This window comes from Schistocerca nitens, chromosome 6, assembly GCF_023898315.1.
Source record: "Schistocerca nitens isolate TAMUIC-IGC-003100 chromosome 6, iqSchNite1.1, whole genome shotgun sequence".
Taxonomy (NCBI): Eukaryota; Metazoa; Arthropoda; class Insecta; order Orthoptera; family Acrididae; genus Schistocerca; species Schistocerca nitens.
In genome coordinates, this window is record NC_064619.1 from 752,487,916 (window position 1) to 752,502,060 (window position 14,145).

Below are 14,145 nucleotides of genomic sequence, written 5' to 3' on the forward strand. Positions count from 1 at the left end.
CCCGGGGTCTGAGGGATAATCAGGTTGCCCAAGGTGCCTTCATCTTGGCCTTCGATACATTATCTGAGGTCAAGGTGATGGTCTATAGCTGTGGTGTAAAACCCTATATCCCTCCCCCAATGCAGTGCTTTAAATGTTGGAAGTTCAGTCATATGCCTTCCTGCTGTACTTCCAGCGTCACATGTCGAGATTGCAGATGCCCATCACATCCCAATGCTCCATTTGCCCCACCTCTCATCTGTGGGAACTGTGAAGAGCACCATTTGCTTTGTTCACCAGATTGCAGGATTCTCCAGAAAGAGAGGAGAGTCATGGAGTACAAGACCTTGGACCGACTGACCTACACTGAGGCTAAGAGGAAATTTGCACTCTTACATCCTGTACATTGTCTTATACTGCCGCTACAACAGTTCTAGCCCCATCAGCTCAACCAACCCCAGTCAGCTCTCAGAGGCAGAAGACTTCAGCTGCTCCCTTGATGACGGGGGCACTTCCCTCCCTGTTGCTCCTGCACCACCTACTTCAGGAGCAACACTCCTAACCTCCCCCCCCCCCCCCCCTCAAACATCGGGGACGTCTGTCCCAACTTCTAAGCCGGAGAAGAATACAGCTTCTTCGGCTGCTCTTGCTAGGAAGGGGTCTCTCGAGTCACTCCCTTCCCAGGTTTCTGCTAGTGGGAAAGATGACACCCGCCAGTGGCTGAAGAGCCCAAAAGCAGCTGGTCGCAGGGCTTCTCGCTCATCCTCAGTCTCGGAGACTGCATCAATGAAGTCCTCCCAGTCAGGGAAACCCAAGGAACAGTGAGAGAAATCCAAAAGGAGGTCCCCAAGACTAAAGGAATTGAGGTGGAACCCACACTACCGCTAGCTCCAAGTTCTGCAGACCCTCAGACAAAATGGATATAGACTGCTGAGGCAAAAAGTCGGTGGCAGCAGGTGACCCTAAGGCATAAACTGCCTCATTGAAGGTTCCATGCGATCCCAGTCTCATGATGACATTATCCTCCAGTGGAGATGCAGAGGTTTTTTCCACCACCTGGCTGAGCCACGGCAACTGTTTAGCTTTACACTGGCTTTCTGCTTTGCTCTCCAGGAAACCTCGTTCCTGGCAATGCGGACCCCTGCCCTCCACCGCTATAAGGGATACTACAGGAACTCTGGTGACTGTAATCGAGTGTCAGGTGGAGTTTTCGTTTATGTCCTAAACCCAGTCTGTAGTGAAACTGTGCTCCTTCAAACCCCTCTTGAAGCTGTGGCTGTCAGAATGAGGAGGATGCAGGAAATAATTTTGTGCAACGTATATCTTCCTCCAGATGGTATAGTATCCCTGAATCTATTAACTGCACTGATTGATCAACTCCCTAAACCTTTCCTACTTCTGCGAGATTTTAAAGCCCAAAAGCCCTTGTGGGGTGGTACTGTGTTTACTGACCGAGGCAGAGGTGTCGAAACTTGACTGTCTTGGTTTGACCTCTGCCTCTTAAATACTAAGGCCGCCACACATTTCAGTGTGGCTCGAGGTAGTTACTCGGCCATTGATTTAGCAATTTGCAGCCCAGGACCTCACCCGTCTATCCACTGGAGAGCACTTGGCGACCTGTGTGGATGTGACCACTTCCCCATCTTCCTGTCACCGCCCAGGCACCAGGTCCACGGACGCCTGCCCAGATGAGCTTTAAACAAGGTTGACTGGGAAACTTTCACCTCTGCTGTCACCGTTGAATCTCCCCCCAGCCCCCACGGGAAAATTGATGTGATGGTTGAGCAGGTGACTACAACAATCGTTCCTGTGGCAGAAAACAAGATCTCTCGCTCTTTAGGGTTCTGCCAGTGAAAGACAGTCCCTTGGTGGTTGCCAGAAGTCGCTGAAGTGGGGACCAGACCCCAACAGGTATTCCTGGTGTTAACATAAATGGCGTGTTATCTACCGACGCAAATGCTATTGCCGAGCACTTTGCTGAGCACTATGCTCAATCCTCTGCGTCGTAGAATTACCCCCCACCCCACCCAGCGTTTCGCACTCTCAAACGGTGGCTGGAAGGGAAAGTCTTCTTGTTTACTACACACCACAGTGAATCCTATAACGCCCCATTTGCAGAGTGAGAATTCCTCACTGCCCTTGCACATTGCCCCGACACAGCTCCTGGACCAGATCGGATCCACAGTTAGATGATTATACATCTCTCATCTGATAACAAGCGATATCTCCTCGTTTTGGTGCGATGGCATCTTTCCATTGCAGTGGCGGGAGGGCACCATCATCCTGGTGCTCAAACCCGTTAAAAACCCACTTGATGTGGATAACTATTGGCCCTTCAGCCTCACCAACGTTCTTTATAAGCTGCTGGAACATATGGTGTGTCGGCAGTTGGGTTGGGTCCTGGAGTCACGTGGCCTACTGGCTCCATGTCAGGGCGGCTTCCGACAGGTTCGCTCTACCACTGATAATCTTGTATCCCTAGAGTCTGCCATCTGAACAGCCTTTTCCAGACACCAACATCTCGTTGCTGTCTTTTCTGATTTATGAAAAGCATATGACACACTCTGGCGCGACATCATATCCTTGCCACGTTGTATGAGTGGGGTCTCCGCCGCCCCACTCCCGATTTTTATTCAAAATTTCCTGTCGCTTCATACTTTCCATGTCTTAAGTTTGTGCCTCCCATAGTTCCCCCCAGATCCAGGAGAGTGGGGTCCCTCAGGGCTCTGAACTTTACCTTCATGATGATCCACTCACTGTAGTGAAGACATATCGATTTCTAAGACTGGTTTTCGATGCCCGATTGACATGACTTCTTCATTTTGTCAGCTTAAGCAGAAGTGCTGGTAGCACCTCAATACCCTCTGCTGCCTGCAACACCAACTGGGGTGCAGATCGATCTACACTGCTGCTGCTCTACAAAGCCCTTGTCCAATCCCAAATTGACTATGGGAGTGTGGTTTATGATTCGGCAGTGCCCTCAGCGTTACATTGATTTGACCCTGTGCACCATTGTGGTGTTAGACTAGCGACAGGAGCTTTTAGGAAGAGCCCAGTGACCACCATACTGGTGGAGGCTGGGGTCCCTCCATTGCAGATCAGACATACACAACTGCTTGCCAGTTACGCAGCACACATTCGTAGTTCTCCTGAGCATCCGAATTGCCATTTCCTTTTCCTGCCTGCGGCAATCCATCTCCTGCATCGGCGGCCCAGGTCAGGGCTGATTGCAGTTCGCGTGTGGTCCCTTCTCTGCAAACTTGTGATCTGTTCACGTACACCTCAATTGTGAACGCCTTGGCTGCAGCTTTGTCTGGACCTTTCACGTGGCCCTAAGGACTCCGTTAACCCTGCGGCTCCCCGCTGTCACTTCCTCTCGATTCTTGACGTGTTCCGGGTCTCTCAAGTGTTTTACAAAAATGGTTCAAATGGCTCTGAGCACTATGGGACTCAACTGCTGAGGTCATTAGTCCCCTAGAACTTAGAACTAGTTAAACCTAACTAACCTAAGGACATCACAAACATCCATGCCCGAGGCAGGATTCGAACCTGCGACCGTAGCGGTCTTGCGGTTCCAGACTGCAGCGCCTTTAACCGCACGGCCACTTCGGCCGGCAAGTGTTTTACACAGACGGCTCGATGGCTGATGGTCTTGTTGGCTTTGCCTACGCTCATGGCTGCCATATTGAACGGAATTCCATACCCAATGGTTGCAGTGTATTCACTGCAGAGCTGGTGGCCATTACTCATGCACTTCACTATCTCCGTTCATGCCCTAGGGAGTCTTTTCTTTTATGTACTGACTCCTTGAGCAGCCTGAAAACTATCGACAAGTGCTATCATTGTCATCCTTTGGTAGCGTCCATCCAGGCATCCATCTATGCCCTGGAACAGTCCAGTCGTTCAGTGGTGTTTGTCTGGACCCCTGGTCATGTCGGAATCCCAGGAAATGAACTTGCTGACAGGCTGGCCAAGCAGGCTACATGGAATCCGCTTCTGGAGATCGGCATCCCCGCAACTGACCTGCGTTTGTTATTACTCTGCAACATTTTTCAGCTTTTGGAGACGGAATGCCAAAATCTCAGTACACACAACAAACTGCGAGCCATTAACGGGACCCTGAATGTGTGGAAGTCCTCGATGAGGGCCTCTCACAGGGACTCCGTGGTTTTCTGCTGGCTCCGCATTGGCCATGCCTGGGCGACCCATGGGTACCTCATGCGCCGTGAATACCCACCTCGGTGTTGGTGTGGTGCCCAGTTGACAGTGGCCCATATTCTTCTGCTCTGTCCTTCCTTGGCTGCCCTGCAACTTCCTCTTCGGTTGTCGGACTCATTATCATTGATTTTAGCAGACAACGCCTCATCGGCTGATTTGGTTGTACGTGTCATCCATGAGGGTGGGTTTCATCATTTGATCTGAGTTTTAGCGCATATCCTTTGTCCCTCTGTGTCCTCCACCCTAGTGCTTTTAGGGTGAAGGTTTTAATGTGTTGCAGGGTTGCTTGCTTTTCCTTTTTATTTTCATGGTCGGCCAGCCATTGTAATCTGCTTCCTTGTTTTACTCTCTTCTGTTTCTTGCATCTCTGTTTTCTTGTTCTCTTTTGTTCCTTTTAGTGGTGGTCTTTCCTTTCTTTCTGTTTTGTGTTATATGTCTTGTCTGTTTTATTAGGAACAAGGGATCGATGACCTTGTAGTTTGGTCCCTTCCCCTCTCTTTTAAACCAACCAACCAGTACCTGTAACATTTCAGTCCGTAACAACAGAATTGGACGAAACAGTTTAATAGTCAAATTTGTGTAGAGCTATAACAAGAGAAGTATTGATAGAAAACAGACAGAAGATACAACAGTGTACCTTTGGCTCAGTGTGCTCACTTTGACTCCAGAATAGGCCCTTTGTTTTTGCTGATTAAGTAGTTTTAAATTACTTTTGGAGGTAGGGTTTGCAGCATGCCGGGTCTCCTCTGTTAGCAGCGTAAAAGAGGTACAACCACGGCTGCTAAGTGCTTTTAGATGCAGTTAGCCCTCTGTTCTGTCACACCTAAGTTATGTTTTAAGGATGGGACTTTTGAGAAAGCAGAACACTAAGGATCTCTTAGCCTGTCTAGCCAGTGGTGAAGGAACAGTTGAACAGGTCTTTATACTTCCTCCGGGACTGTGGGTGCTGTTCATGCCTTCAGCATTTTGACTATAACGAATTGGGGCTGGGACAGTTGTGGGATGGGCGGTCGCTGTCACCTGCCGAGACCTGGGGACTGCTTGCCTGTCCGCATCCACCTGCAGACCTGATTCTTTCTCCCACATTGTTCTGCTATTGTCAGTCCATCTGACATTTGTTGCATCTTTTGCCTTCCAAATTCTCTCTTACAAATCTCCCAAGTGCGAGCCATTTCCATTACTATTTCAGCCCTCAGTTGGGTTGGTGGCGGGTCAGATGTGGGTGATGTATTTCTTGCCACAAGTAGGCCCTGAGGGAGCCTTCATCTGCCATCTGAGCTACATAATGGCCTGATCCGTATAGTTTTATCACTCAAAAAATTATTCCTCGCCTCTGGCATCAGTATTGCTTTTGATGTACACATTTTCTCATTCCTGCATGCTTTCATAATTCTATCAAATTTCTGTCAGTGTGACGAACTCTGGACAACCTGCTCTTTACCGAGGAACTCATGACCTCACTGTTTAGTCTCTTAAATCGCGGCCCGACCTATGTTTCTAACTCGTCTGCGTTGTAGAAGGGAGGAAATGGGACTCTTTCATTTCTGTTAATTGACAATTTATGCATTGTGAATTAATTGCTTGCAGCTTAGCTTTGACTAATTTGCAGTATATGTGAAGAAACTTGACATTTTTGTGCAGGAATATGTCTGCCAAAAAAAGAGTGAGGCTTCTGGAGGCAGCTTACGATGGAGCTGTGGAAGAGCTGAAAGAACTGCTGTGTGTGGGGATGGACGTAGGGTTGAGGGACGAGCACGAGATGACCGCCCTGCACTGTGCGGTGGAAGGCGGAAGTGTGGAGGCGGTCAGAATTCTCCTTGACAGTGGGGCAGACGTGAATGCCAGGAACCAGGAGTGGGACACGCCGCTGCACATCGCTGCGTTCTTCGGCTACGTGGCCGTCGTGCGGCTGCTGCTGTCAGTGTCGGCGGACCCGAGTCCCAGCTGCCAGAAAGGGTGGACGCCACTGCACTGGGCAGCACAGGAGGGGCACGCCGAGGTGGTGGCCGCACTTTTAAGTGCGGGAGCAGACATGGGCATCAGGGACGTAGAGGGGAGGACGCCGCTGGACCTCGCCAGGCAGTACGGCAGATGGGAGCTGGTCACTATTCTCACATAAGGGCGTCAGTTTACTATGTGTATGAGTAGCTATCAATTGCACTGATAACTAGAGACTGGATTATGGGTAATGTAAAAGGTCAAAATATATGTACAAATTGCTTAAAATATGCACGACAAATGTTGAAACGTACAAGATAAAGCAATAAAAAACATAGCAGTTACTGTGTGCAATATGTCTCAAAGTTGGACCTGTGCATTTCGATTGCAAGAAAGAGCGCTGGACACATGAAAAATTTGGACATTTAGAATGGTTGTTTCGTGACTTGTATACTTTGTGGTAGAGGTTTGGCAGTGTCGTGTTTGAGATTAGTTTTTAAAAACTGCAAAAACAAGATGCACATTATGTTTCAATAGCTGCAAAACGATTGACATGCACAGGTCCACCTTTAAGATATATTGCACACGGAGGAGCACGGATGAGAAATTTGCGATATTTTATTTTAGAAACAACATACAATAAGGAATTTTTTGAAGAACATTAACATTTAAATAATATTATTGGACTAAAGAATCATTTACAAATTATTTAAATTTTGCTGCTATTTTAAATATCAACAATCAGGTACAGTTCCAAAGGTTCAAAGCCTGGGCTATTTTATTCAATAACTGAACAGATTCATTCAGTGCCAAATCGTGAATCACTAGCATTTTAATACTCTCAGGCCTGAGTACTAATCACAACAGTCTTTTTTTTTTTTTTTTCCTTAGATACTTCCTTGCATTGGCAAACTGCCACAGCATCTGCACTATAAATACTACTACTATCAAAGTCCTTTACTATCACTCTGATGGCCTTGAAATGTTTATTGTGAAACAACAGAGCTTCAACCCACATACCCCAACAATTTAACACTGGTTCAGGAGTTAAAGGGCAGATTTAGCAGTTTTTCTTTGTAGGTCTCGGTGTGAGCAGGTGCCTTAGGAAACACATTCTTTGTGTATGAAATCAGTTTATCCACATTCTCAAATGTGGATTGTATTTCCTCAGCAAGGTGATGTACAACATGAGCAGACACATGACATGCAAATTGGCTGGCATGTACCCTCTGAGAAGCGAGAAGCTGCTCCACGGACATGAAGAATTCCGATGACAAACCAGTATCAACAAGGACACTTCCCCAGTGGTGGGACTAACTTTTTGAAAGCATATGTACCATGATGTGTGTTAATATCCCAGCTATCACACCCTGCAGCCATTAAACACTTGTAGACCCTCATTTCCGAGTTATTGATGAAAAATACTTCAGAATTTTGCATGACGCTCAATACCTTTTTAAACTAGTACCCTCATATTACCTGGCTGTGTGGTGTAATGTATAAGATAAGGTCCTGACATGGAAAAGGTCATGGATTCGAATCTCGTCAAGTACTTTAACCAGGTGGCAGGCGTGTCGATTCTGCCAATGTGTTCTCTATCAGTAATAAGTCTGGTTGCCTCTCGCTTACCGATCGTGCTGTCATAAATCACAGTCATTCTGTGAGACATTGAAACGAGATTGAGCTAAAGACAACCCGTCCAGATTGTTCAAATATTGTAAACACAGAGCAAAAATAATCATAGTCACTAGGTTTTAGTTAACCCTTTGACTGCTGCGGACATGTTAACTTGTCATGCCTCGCCATTCCCCTGGTGCGCCTGAGGTGTATACACACGGCCTTGGGTCTTCCCTACCGCGCTAAGGACGTGTTTACGCATCCTGCGCCACCAGCCTTCCCACCGCTAGGGACTAGTTCAGGCTTACTGAGTCACGGCTACCTGAGCCCTACGGACGTGTATACACGCAGAGCTGTCTTTCCACCCTGCTCTTCTTGTAGCTTTTCAGTGGTCTGACAGTGTAGTTCGAGAGTGTATATGTTTGTTGCTGTGTTCACTCTTTGCAGAATTTCACTTAGATTCCTGTATTTTCATCAGTTTTCTTGTTTTCTATGTGAGAAATGTCACCTCACAGTGGTTGCACAGATAAAGAAATCCTGGATATGCTCACTAAGAGCGACAGTGAGTGTGAATTATCTGGTGTCACTAACAGTGATGAGTCTTCAACAGAATCTCAAAGCTGTAGTCCTCGGACCGAGAATTACAGTCAGCAGTTCCTCTGAATCCGAGGAATCAGAAAGTGACATGAAACCCACATGAAACGTTTTGGAAAAGAGCGCACTTAAGCGAAACATTTGACTGGAAAGAAACCAATTTCCAGCCGTTAAACCATTACTTCTGTGACTCGAGTTCAGGACACAAACGTCAGTTATACTGACCCAAACATTCTTTCATTTCTTGTGATATTTATGTCTCAAGAACTGTTGAAATTTATTGCAGACAAAACAAATTCTTTTTTACGTTTACACCAGGGAAAATACTACAGAAGCTGTGAATTCTCGACTGTCAAAGTGGAAGGACACTGGATTTGAGGAAATGTATTGTTTTGTTGCTGTTTGCCTTCTAATGGCGCAAGGTAAAATTAAGTGATTACTGGTCCAGAGATACACTTTTGCACACACCAGTTTTCAGCAAAATTATGTCCCAAGACCGTTTTTGTCTACTTCTGAGACAGTTACACTTCAGTGATAACTCTGCGAGTACTGGAAGCAACAGTCTATTTAAAATTAGGACGATTGTTGACAAAGTTCTTAAGATGTTTCATAATTCATTTCGCCCACATCACAAGCTTTGTATAAATGAAAGTCTCTTGCAGTTAAAGGGACGATTATCCTTTAAGCAAGTTACTCCAGCCAAGCGAAGTAGATTCGGAATGATGAAATTTGGATTGTGTAACTGTCAGAGTGGGTATATTTTAAATTTTATTGTATATACAGACGCAACAACAGAAATTTGGTTCTACAATTTGGGACAAAGTGGCGACGAAGTGGCAACTCTTATGGAACCATATTTGGAACAGGTTCATATTCTGTATGTCAATAACTGGTACTCCAGCCCGGGCCTGTTCCTCTGGCTTCACAACCATGGAACAGCTGCATGTGGCACTGTTCATAAGAACAGTCGCAACATGCTAAAACTGCAGAAGAAATTAAAATGAGGAGAAACTGAGTTTAGGTCCACTGACAAGATCCTTGCTATCAAGTGGTGTGATACGAGAGAGGTGTACATGTTGACCAAAACTCACGCAACACAAATGGTTGAAACAGAGAAGACTGACAGAAATATTGGCGAAAAAATAAAGAAACTGCAATGTGTTGTAGGGTACAATTCAAGTATGGGTGCAGTTATCCGTTGTGACATGTTGCTGAGCTCGGTGGGACCTGTGCGTAAGACTGTGAAATGGTATAAGAAATATGTTTTTCACATTCTGGATTTGCGCATTCTAAATGTTCATGCTCTCCACCAGTCGGTAACAGGGCGAAAAATGGCACTCGCACAGTTTCACCTTTCTCTCGTAAGGGAGATTGTAGAAAAATATGCTATAGAACGGAGAAAAGCTGGTAGGAGAAGGTGCTACAATGACGAGAATATTCTGCGATTCACAGGGAGACATTTTCCGGCTGTTATCATGAGTGAACATCTGCAGAAAAGTACGCGTGGTTTGCACAAAACAGAAAGTGCACTGGGAAACTAGATACCAATGCAAAACTTGCAACATTCCATAATGTGTTGCACCCTGGTTTGAGGCTTATCATACAAAGAAGCATTACTAAGCATTGCGAATTAAATCTGAGAAAATCTATTGATGCTTCTGAATGAATTACTAAAAAAAATAAAAAAAAGGGGGGTGGGCAAAAATGTAAAAAAAAAAAATTTATATTTTTAACTTCGCCAGTGCTGGTCCAAAGCCCGAATCAAAAAGAAGGATGGGAAATAGATGCAATAGGTGTAAAATTATTTAGGCGAAGGCTGACTTCTTCATATGTAGCAGTTTACTGGCAAATGAATGGACTTGGCGATAGAGATGGCGCAATATCTGTACTGTGGCAGATGTAATTATGCCAAGTTCATTGCGCCAGTATAACAAAACCTATACATTAATCTGCATACGGTACATTTAAATTATTAACACATAACATGGACACTTATATTCTTTTACCCTTAACAGTACAAATGTATATCATACTTGGTCTACTTGTACAAAACAAGTTTTCCATTAGCTCAGGAGGTGTAAGAAACCAAACTTCGAAATTTTTTTGGTCACCTAATTTTTTGGCCGATTTACCTACAATTTTCTAAGAACGCATAAAGTTGTATAAGATGGCCAAATTTTATTTCTTAACAAAAGCTATTGCCCGAGATATTACAGCTCAAAGTCGCCAAAATTTCACACTGGCTCTGCGCGAGTCATATTCAGCTGAGAAATACTCAGCACAGGGCGGGTTGAGCAGTATGGGCTGATCTGGTCTCGGCGGCAGTTCTGAGAGACAGGCACGCAGCGCACGTAGACGGATTATGCCACAGGCCACGGCACCTCAGCACACCAAGCAGGTCAAAAGGTTAAAATTTGCAGCAATCAGTGAAAAGGAGCCAAATATGCAAATAGATATGCAACATGCAAATGCATATAACCTGATCTCTACTTGTGACCATTAAAATAGAAACACCAGCAACTATAAAATTGGATGAACAGAGCTGCCACATCTGGCAGCTATGACAGCTGTAGTCTGTCCGAATTGTGCGCAGGTAACACACGGGTATGTTGTTCTGTGCTGCTTCGACCCTGTGCCAGACTTCACCAGTTGCAGTGGCCAGTTAGTGGTGGCTGCCAGTCCATCGAGAACCCATGATTGGACATCTGTAGTGCCTTACACGCTACAGTGTAAGGTGCAAGATCATTAATAGTGAAACCTAAAGGTAATTTATTTTAATTTCTGCAAGTGTAGAGAGAACAGGAATGTACTCTAATAAGTACAATAGATCAGCGAGTGTAAACAATGGCAGTGGTATAAAAGAAATTCAAAATTGAATTTTAAGCCCTCCTTTTAAATCAAATCACCTGTTTACACCAAATCCTTCCAGCATCCCTAACAAGGATAGTGTAAAATAGCAGCAGCTCAGTAGGACAAAACCACACTGCCAGTCACACCCACACACGTTTTCTTACCGCCCAAGCATTCACACACTTGACCTGGATTGGACACAGCTCCATGGCGATGCATTCCCGACCTGCGGGTAACTGGAAAACTTTATTCCATTTGATGCTCCCTATTCTGCCGTGACCTTATTATTTGATGCGTAGTTGCAACTCTCATTTCCCACGACGTAACTACTGTACCCAATTTACATCTATATAGCAGTGACAATAGCACGCGTGAGAGTGTGAGTGACGTCTTCCACTCTCTGTAGCTACCCCAGTTTGTAGTAATATTGATTCTTGGCTGGAACAGAAATCACTGAACGCTTTGTCTTCTTTGTCGTGAGATACGGAGGATGTGCTGGCTGTGGGAGCAGTTTGACTCTCCGTATCAGGGTATCTCAGGACGGCACAGCACAGCCAGCGTGCGTTCCAGACTTACCTCAGCAGGTGACGTTGCAGAGACCTTCGAGTTAAGGCCAAGCCGACAGATTCGGCATGTCGGGAACATAATTCCTGCTGCCGAAATACCCAGCCGTGCTGACCGTAGCTGTCATGCCGTGTACTCGGGGACGTGCCGCAGCATTGCGGCGTCCTGGTGGGAGTCGCGAGCCCGTCGATCCTGTCACTGGAGAAATTTGATGTGTCGGCAAACGTTTCCCCTTTTTGTAGTGGAGACTGGAAAGATAAGACACGGGAGATTTGCTTTTGTACAGGGTTGGAAGGATATTATCCCACAACCTTCAAAAGTCCCACCGTCCGGCCACAGAGAAGCATTCCCCTCGTAACTCGTTACCATCCAGGGCTCGAGCAACTGAATTACTTTCTCCATGAGAGTTTTGACTACCTATCGTGCCCTGAAATGAGAAATGTTCTGTCCACTATCCTTCCCACCCCTTCCACAGTGCTATTCTGCTGTCAACCGAACCTACACAATATAATCGTCCATCCTTACACAACCCCTGCTTGCAAACTCCTCAACTTATTGCTCGTACCCCTGTAATTGACCTAGATGCAAGACCTGTCCCACACATCCTCCCACCACTACCTAGTCCCGTCACTTACATCACCTACCCCATTAAACGCAGGGCTATCTGTGAAACTAGTTGTGATCTACAAGCTAGACTGCAACCACTGTGCTGCATTCTCTGTGGGCACGACAACCAACAAGCTGTCTGTCCGCACGAACGGCCACCGACAAACTATGGCTGCGAAACAGGTGGACCACTCTGTTGCTGAGCACTCTGCCAAACATGACATCCTTCATTTCAATGACTTTTTCACAGCCTGTGCCATATGGGCCCTTCTGACCAACACCAGCTTTTCTGAATTGCACAGGTGGGAACTTCCCCTGCAGTACATCCTACGTTCCCGCAACCCTCCTGGCCTCAAACTTCTCTAGTCACTGTCCACACCCATCCAGCCCTTTCCCTGTTCCCATTCCAGAACTACACAGCTGTCATTCCACCATCACAACCAGTCTTTTTACTTCTCTCGTTCTGCACTCCCCCCCCCCCCCCTCCCGATGCCCCCACCTCCACGCTCCCCACCTATCTCCTGCCCTCTGTCTAACCTGCAGCACTTCACTGTCTGCTACCCCTACCGTACTATCCCTCCCCCTCCCCACCTCAGACTCCTCCTTACCCCCACCCAGTGGCCACTCCCATCGTGCACTGGTGCTATTTGCAGTGTGGTTTCAGTTGTGTGTGCGTGTGTGTTGATGAAGGCCTTACTGACTGAAAGTTATGTGACAGTCTTTTTGTTGTGCCTATCTGCAACTCGGCAACTGCTATATGGTGAGTAGCAACTTTCCTTTTCATAATGTTGTTACATTCCATCCTGTATGTTCCATTTTTTGATATTCAAATGTGTTTTCTGAATGAGATACAAGCTTCGTAATCTTGTCTGGTGTACAGAATGTAGTCAGTGTTACTACTACCAAGTTGCTCAGCTGCCTTTAAACGTGAGTCACCAGCATAGCCAAACATGTAGCACATGTGGTGCCACTGACTTTTTTCGCGTACCGTCTTTGTTGTGTCTCAGTTTTAATTACTGGCAGTCAGATGTGTCTCACCTTGTGCTGCATTGAGGATTTTGTATTGCAAGTTACAAACAGCTTGTACCTGAACCTCTGCGGTGTATCGTCTAAATGAGCTTGCAGGTCACAAATCGGGTTTCCCTGGTACAGTGTTGAAGTAGCGCTGACAACGGAGATAAAGCCTTCAGTGATTTCTGTTCTAGTCAAGAACCAATATTACTACAAGTGGGGGTAACCACAGAGAGTGGAAGACGTCACTCGCACTCTCATGTGTGCTATGGTCACTGCTACAAAGGTTTTTGTAAGGTGGGTACAGTAGTTACGTCGAGGGAAATGAGAGGTGCGGCTATCCGTCAAATAATGAAGTCACGACAGAATAGGGGGCATCAAATGGAATAAAGTTTTCCAGTTAACCACAGGTCGGGAATGCATAGCCACGGAGCTGTTTCCATTCTGTGTCGAGTATGCGATTGCTTGCATGGTAAGAGAACGTGTGTGGGTGTGACTGGCTGTGTGGTTATGTCCTACTGAGCTGTTGCCATTTTGCACTGTCCTTGTTAGGGATGCTGGAAGGATTTGGTGTAAACAAGTAATGTGACATAAAAGGAGGGTTTAAAATTCAATTTTGAATTTCTTTTTTACCATTGCCATTGTTTACACTTGCTGGTCTTTTGTACTTGTTGGAGTACATTCCTGCTGTCTCTACATTGGCAGAAATTAAAATAAATTACCTTTAGGTTTCACTATTAATAATCTTACAGATTATTACCTTCACAA

At 45.9% G+C, this 14,145-nt stretch overlaps 2 protein-coding genes across 8 annotated transcripts in view; both read left to right on the top strand.

Moving 5' to 3' along the window:
- LOC126263108 (ankyrin repeat domain-containing protein 1-like) overlaps positions 1 to 6,829 on the top strand; it is a 65,339-nt gene extending 58,510 nt beyond the window's left edge. For all 3 annotated transcript variants that reach the window (XM_049960113.1, XM_049960115.1, XM_049960114.1), the window contains one exon: positions 5,839 to 6,829. In XM_049960113.1, coding sequence (XP_049816070.1) covers positions 5,843 to 6,316 — 474 coding nt within the window. In that variant the 5' untranslated portion in view covers positions 5,839 to 5,842 and the 3' untranslated portion in view covers positions 6,317 to 6,829. The remainder of the gene's footprint in view (positions 1 to 5,838) is intronic.
- The window catches only part of LOC126263107 (uncharacterized), a 149,525-nt gene that overhangs the window by 58,505 nt on the left and 76,875 nt on the right, over positions 1 to 14,145 (top strand). The window lies entirely within an intron of this gene.